Raw genomic sequence first — 24437 nt, 5'->3', positions numbered from 1 at the left:
GAGTGAGTCAGAGCCGCTCCTCTATTGGCTGTAGTCCAGGTGGGCGGGGCTTCACTCAGGTGAGTGACAGGAGCCTGAGCTCTGTGTCTGTGTGGGCCTCATTTAGTCTGACACAGACTATACTCCGGCGCACACACTGAGGTCCGAGGGCCAGCTCCAGCTCGTGGTGCCTTATTGATTTGTTCCTATTGATTTTATTTGCTTGTTTTATTTGATTTTATTGTTTTATTGCTTTTATACACATATTTATTATTTTATTTTTGCTTTCTTGACCAGTTGTTTTTATTTATAATGTATTTGTGCAGCACTTTGGAAACTGCATTTGTTTGTGAAATGTGTTATATAACTAAAGTGGATTGGACATGCCGTGTCTCAATTCAACGGTTGCACTTGGCCCTTTGAAGGACCCGGTCAGTGGAGGGCGCTCCTCTGTGTCGCCTCCGTCGACAACAAAGGCTGTGCTGAAATGGGACAGGCTCATGACATGGAGCTAATGTCAAACCGCTGTCTGTGCGCTTAAGTTACGTCGCCTGGCAACTGTGACGGCTGCTGACTAATGAGCTAAACGTTTTAAATGGACTTTGAAGTAATTATAGTTTTACCTTTTATTATTTAATAGAAGAGTCAAGGTGTCATTGATGCTAACGTTATATGTGATTTCTTCTCAAGTGTAGCTAGTATGAAATAACTTTAAGAAAATATTCATTAATTCTCCTGTAGAAGTCACATGCAGTGCATGGTGGGATACATAAAAGTGCATGTGTGCTCGGATGCACGCTTTGTTTACATGTTTCCATGGAAACGCTGGAAATGCAGGACACATTATTCGGCCGCATTCGTGGGATTCATGAAATGGGGCAGTCCTTGTCGCGCCAGAAGTGACATAAGTGTCCTTCAAATGCACCTGCAGAAGTTTGCAACCATCAAACTGAGACACAGCAACAGCTGAAATGAACCAGTGGGACACAAATATAGAGGAGAGGACTGCTCCAGTTCTGATACGGTCTAAATGCTCCTCAGGGAAGACCTCAAGGTGTTCTCAGGCCAGCTGAGAGACGTGTCCTGGGTCTTCCTCGGGCCTCCCCCCAAACACCTCCCTAGGGAGGTGTCCAGGAGGCATCCTGAACAGATGCCCAAACCACCTCAGCATGTAGGAGCAGAGGCTCTACTCAGAGCTCCTCACATGTGACCGAGCTCCTCACCCTGTCCCTAAAGGAGCACCCAGCCACCCTGCGGAGGAAACTCATTTCGGCAGCTCTTCCTTATCCACAATCTTGTCCTTTCGGTCATTACCCAGAGCTCATGACCATAGGTGAGGGCAGGAACGTAGACTGACGATAAATCGAGAGCTTTTCCTTTGGACTCAGCTCGTTCTTCACCACAACGGACCGATACAGCGACCGCATCACTGCAGACACTGCACCGATCCACCTGTCAATCTCACGCTCCATCCTTCCCTCACTCAAGAACAAGACCCTGAGATACTTGAACTCCTCCACTTGGGGCAGAGACTCTCCACCCACCTGGAGAGAGCAAACCACCTTTTTCTGGTCGAGAACCATGGCGCTTCACACTTGGCTGCAAACTGCCCCAGTGCTGCAGGTCCTTGCTCACAATACAGACCCTCACCCTCCTGGCGGCGTTGGTGCCTCCTCTGCAGTAAGGTGTGCTCGGCCCAACTGCATAGGCTCCTCTGGTGGAGGTGAAGTAGGAGACAGGTTGGATTGTTGTGGGAGGACAGGGCGACTCAGAATACGAATAGCCCCTTGACAAAGACAGACTTTAATGCACAGTCAGTCCAGTTCACATCCACAGTGTCCAGAATTCAATGGTGTATTCTGCCTTTGATCTGGTGCCCTGAACAGACTAAACAGGTGGAGAGAGGTGTCAGCTTGATAATGTGATCAAAGACAAGTTTAAATTCTCCCACATACCCGTCATAAGTCACCGCTTTACAGAACTTTGCTTCAGCTCACTGAAGTGCTCTCCCTCTCAATAATCCACACATGTAACATATCTTTGCAACGTCTGATGTAAAACAAGCTGGACGATGTTGAAACACAGAGGAGCACTGAAAAAGAAAACCACGGCAGTGGCTGGGCTGACCTGAGTGTGGGTCTGGATCTGTGTATCTCGACTCCAAGCAGAAACCTGGTTGGTGAGTGAGTGACTTGTTGGGTCAGGACTTGTTACTTTCAAACAGGGTCCGGACACTCTGTTCATGTTGTCCATTCATAATTGCGTGTTGTGAAAATACCCGGTGTAGCATTTGGTCCGGTCCAGAGTCTGATTGATCCATGTTGGCCAGATCGTTCTGTCGTAATGTCTGGAGGATCAAAGATTCAGACTCGGGGTAAAAAGTTTATTTACAAATACGGAAATGTAAATGTAGATTGATAGAGCCGATAGAAGAAAGAGGGGTCATAGGATGACGTCTTTGAGGCGGTTGTAGGTAGTGGAGTCAGAGGCTGAGGTGTTCGTACCGGTCGTGGAGAGCTGGGTCTGAGGCTGAGGTGCAGGGTAGTTCCAAGGAGCATAATCAGCTGAGTACAGATCATATGCACAAAAAACTAGACTGAGCCAAGCAGAACTGGCAAATATGAAGGTTATAAAATGTAATTGTCTTGAATGGGTCATTCTGGGTGGAGAGTCCTTGCATCAAGTGGAGTAGTTTAAATATCTCTGGGTCTTGCTCACAAATGAGGGAAGGCTGGAGCGTGAGATTGACAGTTGGATCAGAGTCTGCAGTGATGCGGTCGCTGTCCGTTGTGGTAAAGAAGGAGCTGAGTCAAAAGGCAAAGCTCTCGAGTTTACCGGTCAGTCCACATCAGGAGCCCAAACTCTTTTCACCGAGGGCCATATCTTGAAAAATATGGGTTCAATTAACAAAGTTTTGTCTTCATACTTTAAATAAGGCTTGAAATATCAGTATTAGGTCCGTTTGACAAAGCAATGTGATGTTATTTAGGTTACATTGGTAGGATTAATTTGCCGTAAAAAGTACTGAATATGATCAATTGGGCCAGTTCAACTGAAGGCACAAGGACCAGCTCAGTCACACGAGAGGAGCTCAGAGTAGAGCCACTGCTCCTCCATGTCGAGAAGCGCAGCTTAGGTGGCTCGGGCATCTGTTCAGGCTGCCTCCGGGATGCCTCCCAAGGGAAGTGTTCCAGGCATGTCCCACTGGGACACCACGGAATGTGCAATTTTTATTTTGGCCCTTTTGTGACCGAAGCCTCTTGGGACAACGGATGGAAATGATCCTTTCGTTATAATCCGGTGTTTATGACAAAAATAACTGACTTAGCTGGAACTGATTTGTGCTGTTAAACAAGTCCCTCTCAAATAACAGTCACATGCTAGCATTAGCATTAGCATTAGCATTAGCATTAGCCAACAGTTCTTCAGTTAGCCTCTCTCACCAAACTCCTAAACAGGACCATGAATGCTTGGGTTGGTCAGAGGCTGCTAAACACGCTCTTTAAATCACTTTTGGATTTTTTTAAAGTGACACAAGGCACACCCTTGTGTCACCGTGGTAACGGCTGAACATTCCTCCATACACATACATGCAGAACACCCCCTGTACGTGCGTACTGAAGTGTGTATTCTGGATCCAGACTCAGTGACTCAAACCTCGGGAGCTGCTTTAAACAGGTTTTATTGCACAACATTCCCATAAAATTGGGAAAAAATAATCCATAATTCCAGGAGACAGTTCTGTACAAATACATGTAAATACCCCAGTATGTACAGCTCCAACGCCCCACACAAAAACACAATAAGTTACCATAGAGACCAGGTCTGATCAGAGGAGGGGCGAGCGCTGCCGTTTGGAGGATACAGCAACGTGAATATAGAATTTATTTATAATATTTAACAAAATGTACCAGCAAAATCAGGTCTCGTGTCTTGACAGATCTGTGTTTAAGACTTGGGTCGTTTCAGGGTGCAATTCGGCAAAAGAAAAAGTCGAAAAGGAGAGAGCGTTTTTAAAATGAACGAATGAACAAAGTCTGGGCCTGTGCGAGTAAAGACGCCACACGACGAGGAGCTTCAGCCTGAAACGATCTGAAACGAGCCGCAAAGACCAGACCCCAGACACGAGGAGAATCACGAGGGATATGGCGGCGAAGAGACCGCACACCACAAGCCTCATGAAGCCAGACGGTGTCGCTTTGTCTGAATGTTCCGCAGTATGGTGTTTTTAACTGCTAAGAACCACAGTACCACTGCTCTTGAGTGTAGAAAATGAAACATGAATCTTGCTCATTGTAAAGTATTTTAAAGTGAATAAGTCCTCAAAATGGCGTCCAGTCTCAAACCAAACCGCACCCTGTGAATGGGATTTGTAGTAATGTTATGATCAAATTAACTAAGTAAATGAGGAACTTTTCTGGTTGTCTCTTTGGAGATGTTTTTACTTTGTCTAAAATGTCCCACAGCACGGCATTAAACTTATTTACACTTACAGGTCAGGTCTGCGGACAAGCGATCCCAGTCACCGTCTGAATCCTGGCAATAAAGACACGTGTAACTGAACACATGAACGAACATTTAAACTGGTTTCACTGTGGAACATTCTAGGCTGGACAATAACATTTCCATGGAGACAACCAGGTGGCAGAAAAGTGACATATTGCACCTTTAAACAGACACTACGTAGAAACGGTGTCTTTGTTGAGTCCAGCACAAGCCTGCGCGACGTAAACATGGACAAAAACCAAACATTTCAGCATTTTAAACACGTTTGATCACCGTCAGGAAATAACACGTTTGGAAAAGAAATCATCTGTTTTGTAAATTAAACAAAAATCAAATTATTCCCTTTTTTATCAATAGAAGAACAGCATCGGGTTTAAGTTTAAAACGTCGTAAAATAGTGACCTCAGTGTGAACGAGGTAGGTCTCCTGTACCGACGAGAAGGAGCATCTTAAACCGCTCCTTTTCAACTAAAGTGAATTCAACCCAAAATGAGTCAAAATGAGTTCAGAAAGTAAAATATTGTGGAAAACTTACATTTTCACAGCAATAACATCATTTTTAAATCTCTAAATATTAAATTTGAGTAAATACAGCCATTAAAAATATGAAAAATTAGGAGTTTAATTTGAAAATAAAATTTAAATTTTCCACAATATTTTTTTTATTTATTTATTTATAGAAGTGCCTGTAAAGATGCACACTGTAACTTTCCCGGTGGAGGGTATTCGCCACCAGCTCGTCTCCATGGAGATGTTGTTGCTTTAATTAAAATGTTCCACCGTATGGCATTAGTTAATTGTATCCATCTCCATTGAGACTTTTCCGGGGGATTTGTGAGCGATTCAAACACTGTGGAACATTTCAGGCACAGTAATACCGTCACCGTGGAGACGAGCAGCTGCGGGACACACCGTCAGGAAAGTTCCGCAGTGCGCCTTTAAATGAACGCATGAGAAATCTGAAATCTTGTAAACAAATACAAAAGATAAACATAATTATCTTGAGAATATCGACGCAAAGTTTAATGTAAAATAACTTATTCTCAGAGATTGTAAAAGTATTTTAGTTATTAGAGTTTCCATGGAGACACTTTAAACATTTCTTGTCTTTGGCTTGTTTCCAAACAGTTCTCACAGTCAAACATTCAAAAAAACAGGAAACATTCTAGTGGGACGCCCTCGCTCCTCGTAAATGTCCGACTGCGCCCCCTGGTGTAGAAAACCCGCCTGCGTATTGGTTTTCCTGTTTGTCCGGCGGCAGGAGGAGGAGTCCCGGGGTACAAAGATGGCCGCCGTTCCCGCTTGTGGTTTTGAATTTATTTTGACTCTAGAGACTAAAGAAGAATCTGAGCCACGTACGGCGAGTGCGTGCTGGCCACGGCGGCGAGCAGCGGGAGGTCGCTCGACTCGATCCTGCAAAACAAACAAACAAAAATGGTGCTTTTAGGAACAAATTTATAAATTTAGTGGATTTTGATACTGAGGAATTGACTCGATACCAATCCCGATACCAATCCCGATACCACGATGACGATAAAAGACTCTTGACACAAGAGACGGTGATTCTCCACATTAAATGATGCAACTTTGTGTTCTACTCTCATGTGACTGATATCTGTAAGGTTCCACAGTGGTCCTGGTTTAGTCCTGGTTTAGTCCTGGTTCAGTCCTGGTTTAGTCCTGGTTCAGTCCTGGTTCAGTCCTGGTTCAGTCCTGGTTAGGTCCTGGTTTAGTCCTGGTTCAGTCCTGGTTCATTTCTGGTTTAGTCCTGGTTCAGTCCTGGTTCAGTCCTGGTTCAGTCCTGGTTTAGTCCTGGTTTAGTCCTGGTTTAGTCCTGGTTCAGTCCTGGTTTAGTCCTGGTTTAGTCCTGGTTTAGTCCTGGTTCAGTCCTGGTTCAGTCCTGGTTCAGTCCTGGTTAGGTCCTGGTTTAGTCCTGGTTTAGTCCTGGTTTAGTCCTGGTTTAGTCCTGGTTTAGTCCTGGTTCAGTCCTGGTTTAGTCCTGGTTTAGTCCTGGTTTAGTCCTGGTTTAGTCCTGGTTTAGTCCTGGTTTAGTCTGTGTCTTATGGTTCACATGTAAAGTCTATGGTGGACGTGCGTCTTGGGCGTCCAGGCGTCAAACGCTCATGTCCAAAAGTTGAAAAAGCTGAACTTTTTGGCGTTCGCCGCAGCATTAACCAATCAGAGACGCTCCAGTGACCTCGACACGTCAAATATTTGTCCGTCTTTAGGCCCGTGTAGCATCATTAAGTTGCCGTTGCCGTTTGTTTGGAGCTGATGAGTTTATGTATTTATTCAGTGGACAAATGCAGTGGAAGAGTGGGACACTACATGAAGGAGAGACCGGGACAACAGAGACGTGCATGTTGGACGCTCCGGACGCGTGTCCAGACTGTCCAAGACGTGCGTCGGAGGCGTCTGCTCGAGGCGTCCAGCGTGTGACGCACCATTATATTTATAATCAACATGAGAGACCAGACAAGTGTTTGTGTTTTATAAATAAATTATAAATACTATAATAACACAAAGTGGTACAAAATAATAATACGAGTCTTACCCCAGAACCATTCCCAGCTCCTTGACGTGGACTCGGGTCTGTCCCTTCAAATACTCGGCCAACATCTTGGACTTGAAGTAAATTTCCTGCAGACGATCCTCAAGGTGCATTATACACTGAGGAGACACAAGGAACACGTCAACGACTCACCGAGGAGCGAGAGGCGCCGCTGTAAAAACGCAGTCAAAACGCAGTAAAAGTACGTACAAAGTTGGGGGAGAGGTTGAGCCGGTAGAGCTGGTGCGTGGACTGGAGCAGGCTGGACACCAGGCTGGACACCAGGACCTCTTTGCCCAGACGGTCCCTGTCGGTGACCCTCCTCTGGGAGCTGGCCACCTGCACGCTCCACCTGTCTGTGTCTGCGATGATGCACACGGCCTCCGCGATCGGCTCGTCCAACACCGGGTGCTACGGACGAGAGACGGTCACTTAATGTTACAGAGACAGAAGAAACCGGAAACCACGGCAACGTCTCTGCTGAAGACACGACACGGAGACGAACCGCGCACGACTATAAATATAGACACGAGTCAGCACAGGACAACTGGAGCAAGCCCGGGTCTAGACCTGGTCTAGTCCTGGTCTGGTCCTGGTCTAGTCCTGGTCTAGTCCTGGTCTGGTCCTGGTCTGGTCCTGGTCTGGTCCTGGTCTAGTCCTGGTCTAGTCCTGGTCTAGTCCTGGTTTAGTCAGGGTTTAGTCCTGGTTTAGTCCTGGTCTAGTCCTGGTCTGGTCCTGGTCTGGTCCTGGTCTGGTCCTGGTCTAGTCCTGGTCTAGTCCTGGTTTAGTCAGGGTTTAGTCCTGGTTTAGTCCTGGTCTAGTCCTGGTCGAGTCAGGGTTTAGTCCTGGTCTAGTCCCGGTCTAGTCCCACTTTAGTCCTGGTTTAGTCCTTTTTCAGTACTGGTTTAGTCCCGGTCTGGTCCTGATCCAGTCTAGTCATGGTTCGGCCCTGGTTCGGACGGGTTCAGTCCGGGTTTAGTCCGGGTTTAGTCCTGGTCTAGTCAGGGTTTAGTCCTGGTTTAGTCCTGGTTCAGTACAGGTTTAGTTGTGAACCAGTCCTGGTCTAGTCCTGGTTTAGACCTGGTCTAGTCCTGGTCTAGTCCTGGTCTAGTCCAGGTTTAGTCCTGGTCTAGTCAGGGTTTAGTCCTGGTTTAGTCCTGGTTTAGACCTGGTTTAGACCTGGTTTAGACCTGGTTTAGACCTGGTTTAGTCCTGGTCTAGTCCTGGTCTAGTCCTGGTTCGGTCCTGGTCTAGTCCTGGTCTAGTCCTGGTCTAGTCCTGGTCCTGTCCAGGTCTAGTCCTGGTCTAGTCCTGGTCTAGTCCTGGTTCAGTCCTGGTCTAGTCCTGGTCCTGTCCTGGTCTAGACCTGGTCTAAACCAGGACAAAACACTAAAATCGTTTATCGTGATAAAAAGTGTCGTCAATAATCGTTCGTGGGACATTTTTACAACAAAGATAATCACCGTTAAATCAACAAAATGTCCAGAGAGCAGTCGACGGGGGGACAAAAGGGTCTGTTGTCCCGGGTCCCAGGGTCTTAAGGGGCCCCAGAATTTGACCCTCTTCTTATTCATTTGTATCACGGGGCCCATGTGAGGCTCATATGTGTCTGTTAAAGTCGATTATTCATATCCATATCGACTTTAATCGTTATCGTGATATAATCGTTAATCGCAATTATTTCCGTCGTCACATAAAGTTCAGTATCGTCCCAGGCCTCGTCACACGTTTTGGTGAATACAGGACCTTTAAATGTTCCACTAGGACTTCTCAGCTCGGAGCCTGAGGTCTTTTCGTTAAGTCTGTTTTCCGTCGGGCGTTACCTGAACGGCGTGGGCGAGTTCTCCCATGAGGCTTTGCCGGAGTTTGTCGTCGCTGGGCATTCCGTGCAGTACAAAGTCCGGCACGTAGGTGGAGCAGTATCCCCCGAACAGCGAGCGGCCGAAGTTGGCGATGCTCGGTCTGGAGTAAGTCTCCGCGACCTTTGACCTGAGAAACAAACGAAACAGATTAAATCAAATGGGTAAAAAAAAAAAAATACTCAGAGAATTCGTTCTCACATTGACGATCCAAAAGATTCGGCTCCCGTAAAAAGAACCGCGCTCTTACCCTGGGAACGGCAGCACCTCCTCGGGCCACTCCTCCGTCTCCTCCGTCTCGCTGTCTCCCAGAGCGCTGTCCGAGCTCTCGTTCCTCGGGATGTCCCAGTCGCTCAGGGGCAAAACCTTCCTCCTTTGGTCCTCTTCTTTCCGCTCGCCGCTCCTGCCGTCCTCCGGGAGCACGGGAACTCCTATGGTCAAACCCGACGCCCTCCCGGTGCAGCTAAAATCCGAGTCCGCGGAGCCACACCTGCACCTCGTTCCCGTTTCCCCTTTGCTCGTTGTAGTCCTGTTCTGTCCCAGGTCCGAACCCGGCCGCAGGTGTGGACTCCCGGCCGCTCCCTGACCTCCCGCGGTCAGTCGGTCTGTGTTTAAAGTGTCCGCGTCGCCGCAGCGTTTCACCAGATCGTCAATAGTCCTGGTTTCCACTGGATTTTCAGCGCTAAAATACTCGTCAAAGTCATCGATGAGGTTCGGCGTCCATTTTGAGACATTACTCGTCGTTCTCTGCAGCGAAGCGTTGTCATTGGTCGATCTGGTTTGGTCCTGCGGCAGATTTGGCACGAAACCTTTCTGTCGGAGTTTTTTGATTCCTTCCGCCATGCGTCTCCCTCTGCTCTCCGTGTCCGACTCGGGGGACATGGAATCTCCGATCTGAAAGGTCACTTTGGGAGCGTCCGTCAGCCCCATCGGACCCGCGCTGGTCGTCGGCACCGGCATCGCGCTCGCCTGCGTCTTATCGGGCGGTTTCTTTTCTAAATGCACTTGCGCTTTAGCAGGTTGACTCGCTACGCCGGCGTCCACGTCTTCCCAGTCTTTCGCCTCTGCGTTCGAAGGACACGACGCGGAAACATCGACCTTATAATCCCTGGGAGAAGAGGAGCCGACGCGCAGCACCGTTTCCAGTTTGGGGTCCGCTCCCACTGGACTGCTGGACTGTTTGTGGAGCGGCGTAGAGTCGGATGCCCTCCCGGTCTCGGTCGTGTCAAACTGGGCCGTTTGAAGCACGCTGCTCCTGGACCCCTGGCTCTCGCTGCTGTCCTCGTCCTCCTCGTCCTCCTCGTCCTCTCCCGGCGTTTCCTGGAGGAGAGATTTAGTTAAAACGATTAGTTCTTTGCGTTTGTGTTGGAAGAAAACCTGTACCTAGTGACCAGAGCGTTTAAGTGTCGGCCCCTCCCCCTACGGCTTCGCTCTGCGTGTCAATCAGAATATCGAAGCGTTTCATTGGCTCAGTGAATGTCCCGCTCTGTGATTGGTTCAGAGCTTCAGAGCGTTCACGTCTGTGGTTTGTCAAGCTCTAAACTGCTACAGGACAAAAGATGCGCCAATATGTCTTAAAAATGCTGGGCAGTGAGGAGTATCGTGCGACGCCAGTGCTGATTTTGGCGGCATTTTTTTCATTTTCGATGGCGTCTACAAGTGGAAAAAAGATGTGAGGACCCCTTAAAATACTGGGAATTACATGAAATACAATATCCTAATCTATTTGTTAATAAAAACATGTGAAATATAAATAGTTGTTTTTCTTTTTTAAATGTTCAAAATAGAATATATACTATTTATGACTTCTAATAAAATAGAAAATAGAGTTTTTTGTTCCTAAATCATGGATTGTGTGCTGGTTTGCAATGGTTAAATGTGTCCACTAGAGGTCAGTGTTTCTCCTCAGACACGTCCAACCGTTTGAGTCTGTAGAAGTCCCACAGTGTGACTTTAAACACGGCTCCTGAGTGTTTCAAATGTGCAACAGAATCTGACGAACTGAAAGAACTGAAACAAAACAACTGAAACAACAAAAACAACTGAAACACCAAGAACAACTGAAACACCAAAAAACGACTGAAACACCAAAAAATAACTGAAACGCCAAGAACTGAAACAACAAAAAGAACTGAAACACCGAAAACAACAAACTGAATTCTAATGTTTTTCATTTACACTCGACTCATTCAACCCAAATCCCCCTGTTCTTCAAACTGTGCAGATCTTTATCCACGTTCTCCTCATTGAGCCTCCAGGACTAAACCAGGACTAAACCAGGACTAAACCAGGTCTAAACCAGGTCTAAACCAGGACCAAACCAGGACTAAACCAGGACTAAACCAGGACTAAACCAGGACTAAACCAAGACTAAACCAGGACTAAACCAGGACTAAACCAGGACCAAACCAGGTCTAAACCAGGTCTAAACCAGGACTAAACCAGGACCAAACCAGGACTAAACCAGGACTAAACCAGGAATAAACCAGGTCTAAACCAGGACTAAACCAGGACTAAACCAGGACTAAACCAGGACTAAACCAGGACTAAACCAGGACCAAACCAGCACTGAACCAGGTCTAAACCAACACTAAACCAGGACCAAACCAGGACTAAACCAGGACTAAACCAGGACTAAACCAGGACCAAACCAGGTCTAAACCAGGACTAAACCAGGACCAAACCAGGACTAAACCAGGACTAAACCAGGACTAAACCAGGTCTAAACCAGGACCAAACCAGGACTAAACCAGGACTAAACCAGGACTAAAAAAAGACTAAACCAGGACTAAACCAGGACTAAACCAGGACTAAACCAAGACTAAACCAGGACCAAACCAGGACCAAACCAGGACCAAACCAGGACCAAACCAGGACTAAACCAGGACTAAACCAAGACTAAACCAGGACCAAACCAGGACTAAACCAGGACTAAACCAGGACTAAACCAGGACTAAACCAAGACTAAACCAGGACTAAACCAGGACTAAACCAGGACTAAACCAGGACTAAACCAGGACTAAACCAGGACCAAACCAGGTCTAAACCAGGTCTAAACCAGGACTAAACCAGGACTAAACCAAGACTAAACCAGGACCAAACCAGGACTAAACCAGGACTAAACCAGGACTAAACCAGGACTAAACCAAGACTAAACCAGGACTAAACCAGGACTAAACCAGGACCAAACCAGGTCTAAACCAGGTCTAAACCAGGACTAAACCAGGACCAAACCAGGACTAAACCAGGACTAAACCAGGAATAAACCAGGTCTAAACCAGGACTAAACCAGGACTAAACCAGGACTAAACCAGCACTGAACCAGGTCTAAACCAACACTAAACCAGGACCAAACCAGGACTAAACCAGGACTAAACCAGGACTAAACCAGGACCAAACCAGGTCTAAACCAGGTCTAAACCAGGACTAAACCAGGACCAAACCAGGACTAAACCAGGACTAAACCAGGTCTAAACCAGGACTAAACCAGGACTAAACCAGGACTAAACCAGGACTAAACCAGGACTAAACCAGGACCAAACCAGCACTGAACCAGGTCTAAACCAGGACTAAACCAGGACTAAACCAGGACTAAACCAGGACTAAACCAGGACTAAACCAGGACTAAACCAGGACCAAACCAGGTCTAAACCAGGACTAAACCAGGACCAAACCAGGACTAAACCAGGACTAAACCAGGACTAAACCAGGACCAAACCAGCACTGAACCAGGTCTAAACCAACACTAAACCAGGACCAAACCAGGACTAAACCAGGACTAAACCAGGACTAAACCAGGACCAAACCAGGTCTAAACCAGGTCTAAACCAGGACTAAACCAGGACCAAACCAGGACTAAACCAGGACTAAACCAGGTCTAAACCAGGACCAAACCAGGACTAAACCAGGACTAAACCAGGACTAAAAAAAGACTAAACCAGGACTAAACCAGGACCAAACCAGGACTAAACCAGGACTAAACCAGGACTAAACCAAGACTAAACCAGGACCAAACCAGGACCAAACCAGGACCAAACCAGGACTAAACCAGGACTAAACCAAGACTAAACCAGGACCAAACCAGGACTAAACCAGGACTAAACCAGGACTAAACCAAGACTAAACCAGGACTAAACCAGGACTAAACCAGGACTAAACCAGGACTAAACCAGGACCAAACCAGGACTAAACCAGGTCTAAACCAACACTAAACCAGGACCAAAGCTCCGTGATAGAGAGCCCGTAGGTCGCCCTCACCTCCAGAGTGTCTCCGGCTCCGCCCTCCACCTCAGCTCCGCCCTCTGCCTCGGTGGAGCCTCTGCTCTGGAGGCTCTGCTCTGAGGTGTAGATCTGACTCTGGGACAGATACTGCTGGCTGGGTTTGTGCACCGTCACCAGGACGTAGTCCGACTCCTCCACCTCGCCCTTTCGTATCGCCGTGGTGATGAGCGACCCCGGCATCACGATGGCCTCGTCCTCGCACTCTCCCAGAGTGTTGGCCTCCAGCAGCTCAGAGCAGCGAATGAAATATGTGAGGACGTAAAGCAGTCTCTGCACCAGCTCCTGTCTGCGACCCACCACCACCGTACGAGACAGCCTCACAGGAGAGCCGATGGAGCCGTACAGGTCACCTAGGGACAGGGACAGGTCAGCACAGGTCACCACAGGTCACCTAGGACAAGGACAGGTCAGCACAGGTCACCTAGGACAAGGACAGGTCAGTACAGGTCACCTAGGGACAGGGACAGGTCAGCACAGGTCACCTAGGGACAGGGACAGGTCAGCACAGGTCACCTAGGGACAGGTCAGCACAGGTCACCTAGGGACAGGGACAGGTCAGCACAGGTCACCTAGGACAGGGACAGGTCAGCACAGGTCACCTAGGGACAGGTCAGCACAGGTCACCTAGGGACAGGGACAGGTCAGCACAGGTCACCTAGGGACAGGGACAGGTCAGCACAGGTCACCACAGGTCACCTAGGACAGGGACAGGTCAGCACAGGTCACCTAGGACAGGGACAGGTCAGCACAGGTCACCTAGGACAAGAACAGGACAGCACAGGTCACCTAGGACAGGGACAGGTCAGCACAGGTCAGCACAGGTCACCTAGGGACAGGGACAGGTCAGCACAGGTCACCTAGGACAGGGACAGGTCAGCACAGGTCACCTAGGACAAGGACAGGTCAGCACAGGTCAGCACAGGTCACCTAGGACAAGAACAGGACAGCACAGGTCACCTAGGACAGGGACAGGTCAGCACAGGTCTCCTAGGGACAGGGACAGGTCAGCACAGGTCACCTAGGACAGGGACAGGTCAGCACAGGTCACCTAGGACAAGGACAGGTCAGCACAGGTCACCTAGGACAGGGACAGGTCAGCACAGGTCACCTAGGACAAGGACAGGTCAGTACAGGTCACCTAGGGACAGGTCAGTACAGGTCACCTAGGACAGGGACAGGTCAGCACAGGTCACCTAGGACAGGGACAGGTCAGCACAGGTCACCTAGGGACAGGTCAGCACAGGTCACCTAGGACAGGGACAGGTCAGTACAGGTCACCTAGGACAGGGACAGGTCAGCACAGGTCACCTAGGACAAGAACAGGACAGCACAGGTCACCTAGGACAGGGACAGGTCAGCACAGGTCAGCACAGGTCACCTAGGGACAGGGACAGGTCAGCACAGGTCACCTAGGACAGGGACAGGTCAGCACAGGTCACCTAGGACAAGGACAGGTCAGCACAGGTCACCTAGGACAAGAACAGGACAGCACAGGTCACCTAGGACAGGGACAGGTCAGCACAGGTCTCCTAGGGACAGGGACAGGTCAGCACAGGTCACCTAGGACAGGGACAGGTCAGCACAGGTCACCTAGGACAAGGACAGGTCAGCACAGGTCACCTAGGACAAGGACAGGTCAGCACAGGTCACCTAGGGACAGGTCAGTACAGGCCACCTAGGACAGGGACAGGTCAGCACAGGTCACCTAGGACAGGGACAGGTCAGCACAGGTCACCTAGGACAAGGACAGGTCAGTACAGGTCACCTAGGACAGGGACAGGTCAGCACAGGTCACCACAGGTCACCTAGGACAGGGACAGGTCAGTACAGGTCACCTAGGACGGGGACAGGTCAGTACAGGTCACCTAGGGACAGGGACAGGTCACCACAGGTCACCTAGGGACAGGTCAGTACAGGTCACCTAGGACAGGGACAGGTCAGCACAGGTCTTTTAGGACAGGGACAGGTCAGCACAGGTCACATAGGACAGGGACAGGTCAGTACAGGTCTTTTAGGACAGGGACAGGTCAGTACAGGTCACTCACGGCCCTGTACTGACCTGTGTGCTCATGATTACTTCCCGTTTCCTGTGAGCCACGTCTATTTATATAAACAGGCTACGGTCAGGTCAGGAAATGCCAAAAGGGCAAAGCAAAGGATAAAGTTTATTTCTTTAAATCAAAAATCTAAAACAAGTTCTGACTTATTTTGAGATCACTTTTTGTTTGCTTCGTTCCACATGTGTCCACTTCTACTTTTAGTCCAACTTAAACTGAGAATCTACAGTTTAAATAGTCAGAAAAAACACATTTTGACCGGTCGTATAAAAAGAAATGATATAAATAAAACTGGCTTTGATTTACTTTAAGTTTAAAATGTTACAGTTTATATTTTATTGTTAGATTTTCTTTAAAAAGGTCATTGTGTAGTTCCTTCAGTTCACCACTAGATGTCGCTCTATGCTCTACACTTTTCTCTTTCATACCAGGGAGAACAGAACATTGATTCTTAGTGAGTTCTGCAGGATTTTAACTCACTCCATTTGTGATATTTATTCAGTCACATGTCTGTATGTAGCGTTAGCATTAGCATTAGCATTAGCATTAGCGCACTTAAAAACAGCTCCACAGATTTAGCGTCGCGCGGACTGACCGAGCTGGGCCCACAGCGGGTTGTAGGGGTGCGTCTTGGCCAGCATGTCCACACTTTGAGACGAGTGCTTCTCCAGGAAGATCTTGATTGGCGGTTGACCGTTGGGCATCACCGTGGGAACCCAGGCCAGGTGATTGGTCAGGACGGCAGTGAGGAGAGCGGGCAGGAACCTGGAGACAGGACACACGTGTCGGACTCAGAGTTTAGGAAACAAATACAGAAGGTGAGTTTATTTGTACAACACAATGCAATTTAAAGAGTTTTACGGAATAAGAAAGACTTTAAAGTCACAACTCAACAAATTAAAGCATAAATAATCATCATAAAATAGTCTTTAAGAGAGACAAGGCAGAATAAAACCCTTTCAGTCACATGCACAGATAAACTCAACTGTTTGAGTGTGGACGTCACATGACCCACGTCACATGGCCCACGGCTCATGACCCACGTCACATGACCCACGGCTCATGACCCACGTCACATGGTCCACGGCTCAGTTCCCTGTTCATGACTTGAAGTTTAATGACAGTCCTGGTTTTTAGAGTCCGAGACGCCAGGAGGTGGTTCAAATGAGGCCGTTTCTCAAAGACCACGATATGAAATGGTACAATATACAGGAAAAAAAAAAGTAAAATAAAATGTAAAATAAAATTAAATTAAATAAAATGTAAAATAAAATGTAAAAATAAAATAAAATATAAAAATAAAATAAAATAAAATGTAAAATAAAATGTAAAAATAAAATAAAATGTAAAATTAAATGTAAAAATAAAATAAAATGTAAAAAAATTAAATGTAAAAATAAAATGTAAAAATAAAATGTAAAAATTAAATAAAATGTAAAAAATAAAATAAAATGTAAAATAAAGTGTAAAAATAAAATAAAATGTAAAAATAAAATAAAATGTAAAAATAAATGTAAAAATAAAATAAAATATAAAAATAAAATTAAATTAAATGTAAAATAAAATGTAAAAATAAAATAAAATGTAAAATAAAATGTAAAATAAAATGTAAAATTAAATGTAAAAATAAAATAAAATGTAAAAATTAAATAAAATGTAAAAATAAAATAAAATGTAAAATAAAGTGTAAAAATAAAATAAAATGTAAAATTAAATGTAAAAATAAAATAAAAAAAATCTTTTACAATTATGCTGAGAAAGATTTTCACGATTACTGCGTTTATTATCACCATGACAGGCCCACAGTGGCTCAGTCTGTAGAGTGTTGGTGGAGTGGTCAGATCCAACGACCCACAGGTTGGCGGTGCGATTTCCCCGTGTATTTGATCTAAATGTGTCCTGCCCCGGTGCAGATGTGCGGTATAAGCAGCTCTCGAGGTCAAAATAAGTCAGATGTGCACTGCCTGCGTCTAATTATAAAGGGTTTTGTGAAATGTGCTTTTTTCCTTCCTTATTTGTGTTTTCATGAAATGATTTTACAGCGACACAGAACAACAGTTTTGAGTTTGGCTTCGCATTCGCACTTCCCATTTCCTCCAGGAGCGTTTAAGTTCACAGCTCCACTTCGCTCAGGCCTCGTCACAAACTTTACTTCCTCTTCCTCTTCTTTTTCGGCGCAGTCAGATGCCGAGACGTGTGCGGTGGACAGACGGAGCAGTAGGGGGAAAGTGAAGGCTTCCTGGATAAACACCACATGACATCATGAGGTGGAAATGAGCATTCTGTGGTTTGTGAGTGACTTTCTAAACATGCAGCTTTGAGTTTTGTGTTATCCCAGTGTTCCCTCATCGTTGTCTTACTCAAAGTGAGATTAAGTCATGAGTGTTTGGGTAATCCTATTTTGTCCGGTACAGTTGTCCGTCACTATATCACGGTTCACATTTCGCCCTCTCGTGGATTGTTTTTGTGCAATTTTACATGTTTTTTTTTTCCAGAGTATGAACCTGCATTGTGTCGTGCGTCCTGATTGGCTGTTGGACTGTAGACCATTGTGTCCTGCGTCCTGATTGGCTGTTGGACTGTAGACCATTGTGTCCTGCGTCCTGATTGGCTAAGGTACTGACAAATTTACATAAACGTTGGATCTCAGTGTGACTCTGAAGTGCTGTACGTTTGCAATTTGTTTTCTCCCCGACAAAACCCACAATGTCGATGAAACGTTCTGCACCGACAAAGACGCCTACGAAGGTTTGAACTTTGAGAGAGTTTAAACGAGAGAGAAATGTGAGAAAATGTTAACGCCTGTGTGAGAAAAGTGTATAAAGTGTGTGGTGAGGGGTTTTACAGACAAAAAACAGAGAATTGTAAAAAAAAATTAAAGCTGATACGTCGTGGATTTTGCCTATCGCGGGTTATTTTTAGAACGTGACCCCCGCGATAAACGAGGGACCACTGTGACACGCCCACTGTGACACGCCCACTGTGACACGCCCACTGTGACACGCCCACTGTGACGTCCGCACTTCCTTCTCCAGTTTTATTTTCTTAATCGTTGATACTCGTAGGATTCGGCAGCGTCGCGTCGTCATTTCAGTACAAATGAATACACAAAAAAAAGCGCTGCTCTAGTGCGACGTGCATCTGTCCACAGGGGGCGCCAACAGCATGCGGCGCTTTGGTGTGACGACGTTTACGGCGACGTCAGCTCCACTGGACACCTCAGATTTCTAACGTGGAAGTCAGCGGACTGGTTTCTTTTATCAAGTAATTTTAGATGAATATTGTGATTTAAAATTGTAAATTATAACAGAATAATCCACAGAGATGAGAACCATAAAGACACAAGCTGAGCCGATTTAAACCTGAACACTTCTTTTAAAATGTGAGCGTCAAAATCTGAAAAGGTCAGATTCTCAGAAGATGTGACCTTCAGGAAACAAAGAGACAAAACTGTTCATTCAAACTGAAGTCGTAAAGTTCATCAATGCTCCGCTGTGTTCAACGACGACACAGGCACCTATTCAAACGGAACAACATCCTCCCATTCACAAGAAAGAGGAGGAGAGGAGGAGAGAGGAGGAGGAGAGGAGGAGAGAGGAGAGGAGGAGGAGAGAGGAGGAGAGAGAGAGAGGAGACCACCTATTCAAACAGAACAACATCCTCCCATTCACAAGAAAGAGGAGGAGAGAGGAGGAGGAGAGGAGGAGAGGAGAGGAGAGAGGAGGAGGAGAGGAGGAGAGAGGAGAGGAGGTGAGAGGAGGAGAGGAGAGGAGGAGAGAGGAGGAGGAGGAGAGAGGAGGAGAGAGGAGGAGGAGAGGAGAGAGAAGGAGAGAGGAGACCACCTATTCAAACGGAACAACATCCTCCCATTCACAAGAAAGAGGAGGAGAGGAGGAGAGAGGAGGAGGAGAGGAGGAGAGAGAGAGGAGGAGAGAGGAGAGGAGGAGAGAGAGAGAGGAGACCACCTATTCAAACGGAACAACATCCTCCCATTCACAAGAAAGAGGAGGAGAGGAGGAGAGAGGAGGAGGAGAGGAGGAGAGGAGGAGAGAGGAGGAGGAGAGAGAGAGGAGAGGAGGAGAGAGGAGGAGGAGAGGAGGAGAGAGAGAGGAGGAGAGAGGAGAGGAGGAGGAGAGAGAGAGGAGAGGAGGAGAGAGTGGAGAGAGAGGAGACCACCTATTCAAAAGGAACAACATCCTCCCATTCACAAGAAAGAGGAGGAGAGGAGGAGAGAGGAGGAGGAGAGGAGGAGAGGAGGAGAGAGGAGAGGAGGAGGAGAGGAGAGAGAGAGAGGAGACCACCTATTCAAACGGAACAACATCCTCCCATTCACAAGAAAGAGGAGGAGAGAGGAGAGGAGGAGGAGAGAGGAGAGAGGAGGAGAGAGGGGAGAGGAGGAGAGAGGGGAGAGGAGGAGAGAGGAGGAGGAGAGAGGAGGAGGAGAGAGGAGAGAAGAGGAGAGGAGGAGAGAGGAGAAAACATTTGCAGTCCTCCTCCATGTTAAACTGTTTGGACAAACGTCCATAATGCAGCAGTGGAACTGTCCAGTTACTGCAGCTCTTCAGAAAATGACCTTTTGTTTGAAGACGCTACATTTTTGTCCATAGACGTGTCCCGTGACTCACAGCTGCCCCCGCTGGAGGATGTGAGTAGTGGTCTAAGAATGTGTCCAGCTGCAGACGTCCCCCACAGTCACACATTAAATACACTGCTGGGCCAAAAAGAGTCACCACCTGGATTTAACTAAGCAAATGATCTGGACCTGCTGCAGTCGGTCCGGTCGAGGTTCAGCAGGATGAGGTCAGCTGACACCGGAATAAACTGAATGACCAGGTTATTCCATCCGTGGATTTTTGGGCATATTCCAAGACGACAATGCCAGGATTCATGGGGCTGAAAAGAGTGGATCAGGAGCATGAGATGTCATTTTCACACATGGATCGTCCACCACAGAGTCCAGACCTTAACCCCAGTGAGAATCTTTGAGCTGGAGAAGCTGCAGCGTCAGACTCGACCATCATCAATGCAACAGGTGAAACATTAATGCAACACTGGATGGAAATAAATCTTGTGACATTGCAGAAGTGAAATTTAATGGTGTCGTAATCAAAGCTAAAGGCGGAACAACCAAATATTAGAGTGTGACCTTTTTTTGTTTGGTGGTGACTTTTTTTTTGGACAGGCAGTGTGTAAACATTCAAAAAAAGAATGACTTTTAATCTATGAGACACACGGCCCACACCGCACACCTGAGAACCACTTTTACTACGAACCACGCCTGGACCACGCAGGGATTACACAGTCCACACCACACTCCTGAGAGGTCCTTGGACACCTGCCCCATGAGGAGGTACTCTGGGTACTTACTGGTTCTTGGAGGCCTGCTCCATGAGGAGGCTCAGTTCCCTCATGAAGGTTCCGCACAGATGGTTCTTTTCAGAGGTGCCTGACATCATGGTTAACCACACGGGCTCGGCCACTCGGGGCATCGTGTACAGGTCACACACTGTGCTTCTGAAAGACACAAGAACGTCACACTGTTACAATCACACATCATAAACACTGTTATAATCACACTTCAATCACATTGTTATAATCACATTTTAATCGCACTGTTATAATCAGTTATAATCACATTTTAATCGCACTGTTATAATCACATTTTAATCGCAGTTATAATCACATTTTAATCGCACTTTTATAATCACATTTTAATCGCACTGTTATGATCACATTTTAATCGCACTGTTATAATCACATTTTAATCGCAGTTATAATCACATTTTAATCGCACTTTTATAATCACATTTTAATCGCACTGTTATAATCACATTTTAATCGCACCGTTATAATCACATTAACCGCACTGTTATAATCACATTTTAACCGCACCGTTATAATCACATTTTAATCGCACTGTTATAATCACATTTTAATCGCACTGTTATAATCACATTTTAATCACACTGTTATAATCACATTTTAATCGCACTGTTATAATCACATTTTAATCGCACTTTTATAATCACATTTTAATCGCACTGTTATAATCACATTTTAACCGCACTTTTATAATCACATTTTAATCGCACTGTTATAATCACATTTTAACCGCACTTTTATAATCACATTTTAATCGCACTGTTATAATCACAAAGCCTGTTATTATCCGGGACCAGTATTTAAACTCTGGTTCATTCAGACATTACACATTTGTCCAAACGTTCGAGTTGAATGAGTTCATTTTAAACCGTTTGGTCCAAAGTTACTCCTCACTGACCTTATGCATCAGACCATCCTCATTATTCACCGTGATGAGTTTACACGCACTTTTCACAACTCTCACGAGACCAGAGCGGGGTTTTGCAATAACGGTAAAACGACAAGTAGCATGCTAACACTAACACTTCCTGATGATCAGAGTTATACATACGTCTTTTGCTTAAATACATGGAATAAAAAGGCACACACACTTTAAAGGGGAAATGCAGTAGTTGTAATGGCTGCCCTCACTGTAGAAAACATTATTTTTACGCCAAAATTATTTAAAAAATCCTAAATAAAAGTGGCGTTAGTTTCAGAGTGGGTCCTGCTCAGAGTGAGTCCTGTCAGCTCTGGGAACATCATTTTTTTTCCACAAAGTGACACTGAACTGATGCAAAACTCACAGCGCAGGTTCAATCCCCCGAAACGCCGAAACATGCAGCCCCGTCTCAGCCTGAGAACAGTGTCTCTTTTGTCTCGTCTCAGTTCACAGAGTTTGCTCAGTCTGCTCTGGGACGGCCTCCATTCACATCTGAGGCTTTTCCAAAGAGCGCAGGGAGTGGGCGTGTCTCGGCTCGGGGCCAAACGGAGCGTGCCCGAGGGGGAATCTCTGGAGCCGGGACCAGAACGGAGCATTTTTATCCGACAGCTGTGAGCGCGTGGGCGTCGGACATATTTGAGGAGGATTCTATCGACCAAACGGGGCTGTTCTTTAGACGAATTTACAGACTCTGAACAAGACGAGAACACACGGCTCAAAGTGATTCAAAATAACTTAAATTATACATATTTTATCTAATCAGACACAGTATTCGTGATCTCCGTTTCTAGAATTTGATGATGTTTTGATGATTTCAGATGAAGTTGAACAAAAGTTGAAAATGACAGGACATAACACTGATGAAATAAAGCTGTTTTCTTACATTTTTATTCATCCAATCATAATAATCTTCGTGGCGTTAGCGGCGTTTTGGCCCAGCGCACGCCGCGGTCCTGCAGAGCCCTCAGAGAGACCGTGTTTTACAGCGCGGTGACCTTACGTCTATTTTAAGCTTTCATTTGAGCCCGGTTTAGCCTGGATTTGCCCCCAGCCCCAGAGGGACAGCGGAAGGTTTGAAATCACCACGAGACGCATTAAAGTTCCCGCATCGTTCAAAATGGCCGACCTCCCGTTTCACGCCGGAGCAGGTTTGATTATTTTAGCTCTGGACCAAACTGGACCCTGGAGGAGGCGCCACTTCCCTCAGGTTTAACGCGGCGGGGAGGGTCGTCTGGACTGACCGCAGCTCCCGTTCATTCGGGTCACGTCAGACCGATGCCGTCCGAGGTCTAGACACGCGTCAGTGCGGAATGGCTCTCACGGAAAAGACGTCGGAAGAAGGCGGAATGTCGTCACGGAAACTCGAATCCAGATTAGTCGAAGGGTCACAACTGCGTAACGAGCTGAGAAATCACACCTGTGTCCGTTTCCTCGTCGCAAACAGACCTGGAGTTGTTGTGTTTTGTTTCATTCTCACATGTTTAACACACAAACCCTGCAGATTTAGGCTCTGTTCCACCTTGTGATGTCATCATGTGGTAATACAGGATCTGTACTAGACCGGGACTAGACCGGGACTAGACCGGGACTGAACCGGGACTGAACCGGGACTGAACCGGGACTGAACCGGGACCAAACCAGGACCAAACCAGGACCAAACCAGGACCAAACCAGGACCAATCCAGGACCAATCCAGGACCAATCCAGGACTTTCACACTGTCATTGATGAGCTTTGCTTCCTGCTCACATTTGCTCAGACATAAAGTTCAGTCTTACACATATCTCTTTATTTGAACAAATGTTCACAACTTGGGTTTAGCCAAGATCCGACTCTGCTCTTCTTGTAAAACAGGAAGTGCTCCACTGTGTTTTTAAACTCCACACACCTTCACTAGAATCATCTGGACCATTTAAATTTCAGTCCTGGAATTGCCGATCTCCACTGAACTAAAGGTAAAACGAGCTGTGGACTTGAAAACTGCCACGTCATGACATCACGAGGTGGAAACGGAGCACTCCACCAAAACCGTAACGCTGCTCTGCGATTGGACAGAAACCAGTCAGACCCGTATCATAAAAGTTACCCAGTGCAGCTTTAAAATCCATGGATAGTGCAATATTTCACTGAAGAAACTCTGCCTGTGCTATAAACTGCACTGTACAAGACTCCACCTGCAGGGGGAGCTCATGCAAAAACTACTATTTATGCAGAAAAGTGCATTTATGAAGGAAAAAGGCAGTTTAAACACAGTCCCGACCTTCTCCTTTCTTCTGTTGCGCGAATAAATCATAGTAACGTAAATAAAATGACGTCGTGTGATGTCGCTGTGACGTGTCCGGTCGGCCGAGGTAAACGAGGGGGCGTGTTTTACTCTCACACGCCTGGGATAGTGTCCTGAAAGAAGTCGGACCGCAGATGGCGCCGTCGTCCTGCCTCCACCGGTTGGAAAACGGCGGCAAAACCTGTTTAAAATCAGCTGACCGGACGCATCACGTGACCACTCTGAGGCGCTAGTGAGCAGTCCAAACGGTCAACTGTGTGAATGTGAGTGTGTGAATGTGTGTGTGAATGTGTGTGTGAATGTGTGTGTGAATGTGTGTGTGAATGTGTGTGTGAATGTGTGTGTGAATGTGTGTGTGATGTAAAACGCGTCGAGCCTTGACGGTGGAATAGCTTTGTATAAAAAAAAGTGAGCGTTTATTCGTTTATAATTAATTATCGTAGGACCAGTCGAACCTCTTTGGACTGAGATCAATTTGACGTATAAAAAAAAAAAAACACCGCCGCCTCTTTAACCGAGTGACTGAAGGAGCCGTATTGGAGCCGCGCTGGAGCCGTACTCGTGCGTTGGCGATCTGTCCGCTGCTTGTCCTTCTGCTCATCTTATCTTCACCCACA

The 24437-nt window shown here is 46.6% G+C and overlaps 1 protein-coding gene across 2 annotated transcripts in view; it reads right to left on the bottom strand.

Annotated features, from left to right (window-relative positions):
- Positions 1-3643: 3643 nt before the first annotated feature.
- Positions 3644-24437, bottom strand: part of fnip1 (folliculin interacting protein 1) — a 64478-nt gene continuing 43684 nt past the window's right edge. For both annotated transcript variants that reach the window (XM_033978087.2, XM_055226603.1), the window contains 8 exons: positions 20601-20747; positions 15829-15998; positions 13153-13526; positions 9146-10215; positions 8860-9025; positions 7247-7447; positions 7040-7155; positions 3644-5898 (listed from right to left, as the gene is read on the bottom strand). In XM_033978087.2, the coding sequence (XP_033833978.1) occupies positions 5820-5898; positions 7040-7155; positions 7247-7447; positions 8860-9025; positions 9146-10215; positions 13153-13526; positions 15829-15998; positions 20601-20747 (2323 nt within the window). In that variant the 3' untranslated portion in view covers positions 3644-5819. The remainder of the gene's footprint in view (positions 5899-7039; positions 7156-7246; positions 7448-8859; positions 9026-9145; positions 10216-13152; positions 13527-15828; positions 15999-20600; positions 20748-24437) is intronic.

The sequence above is a fragment of the Periophthalmus magnuspinnatus genome, chromosome 14 (genome assembly GCF_009829125.3).
Source record: "Periophthalmus magnuspinnatus isolate fPerMag1 chromosome 14, fPerMag1.2.pri, whole genome shotgun sequence".
Lineage (NCBI taxonomy): Eukaryota > Metazoa > Chordata > Actinopteri > Gobiiformes > Gobiidae > Periophthalmus > Periophthalmus magnuspinnatus.
Note: the sequence above shows the minus strand (reverse complement) of the source record. Positions and strands in the feature narration are given on the sequence as shown.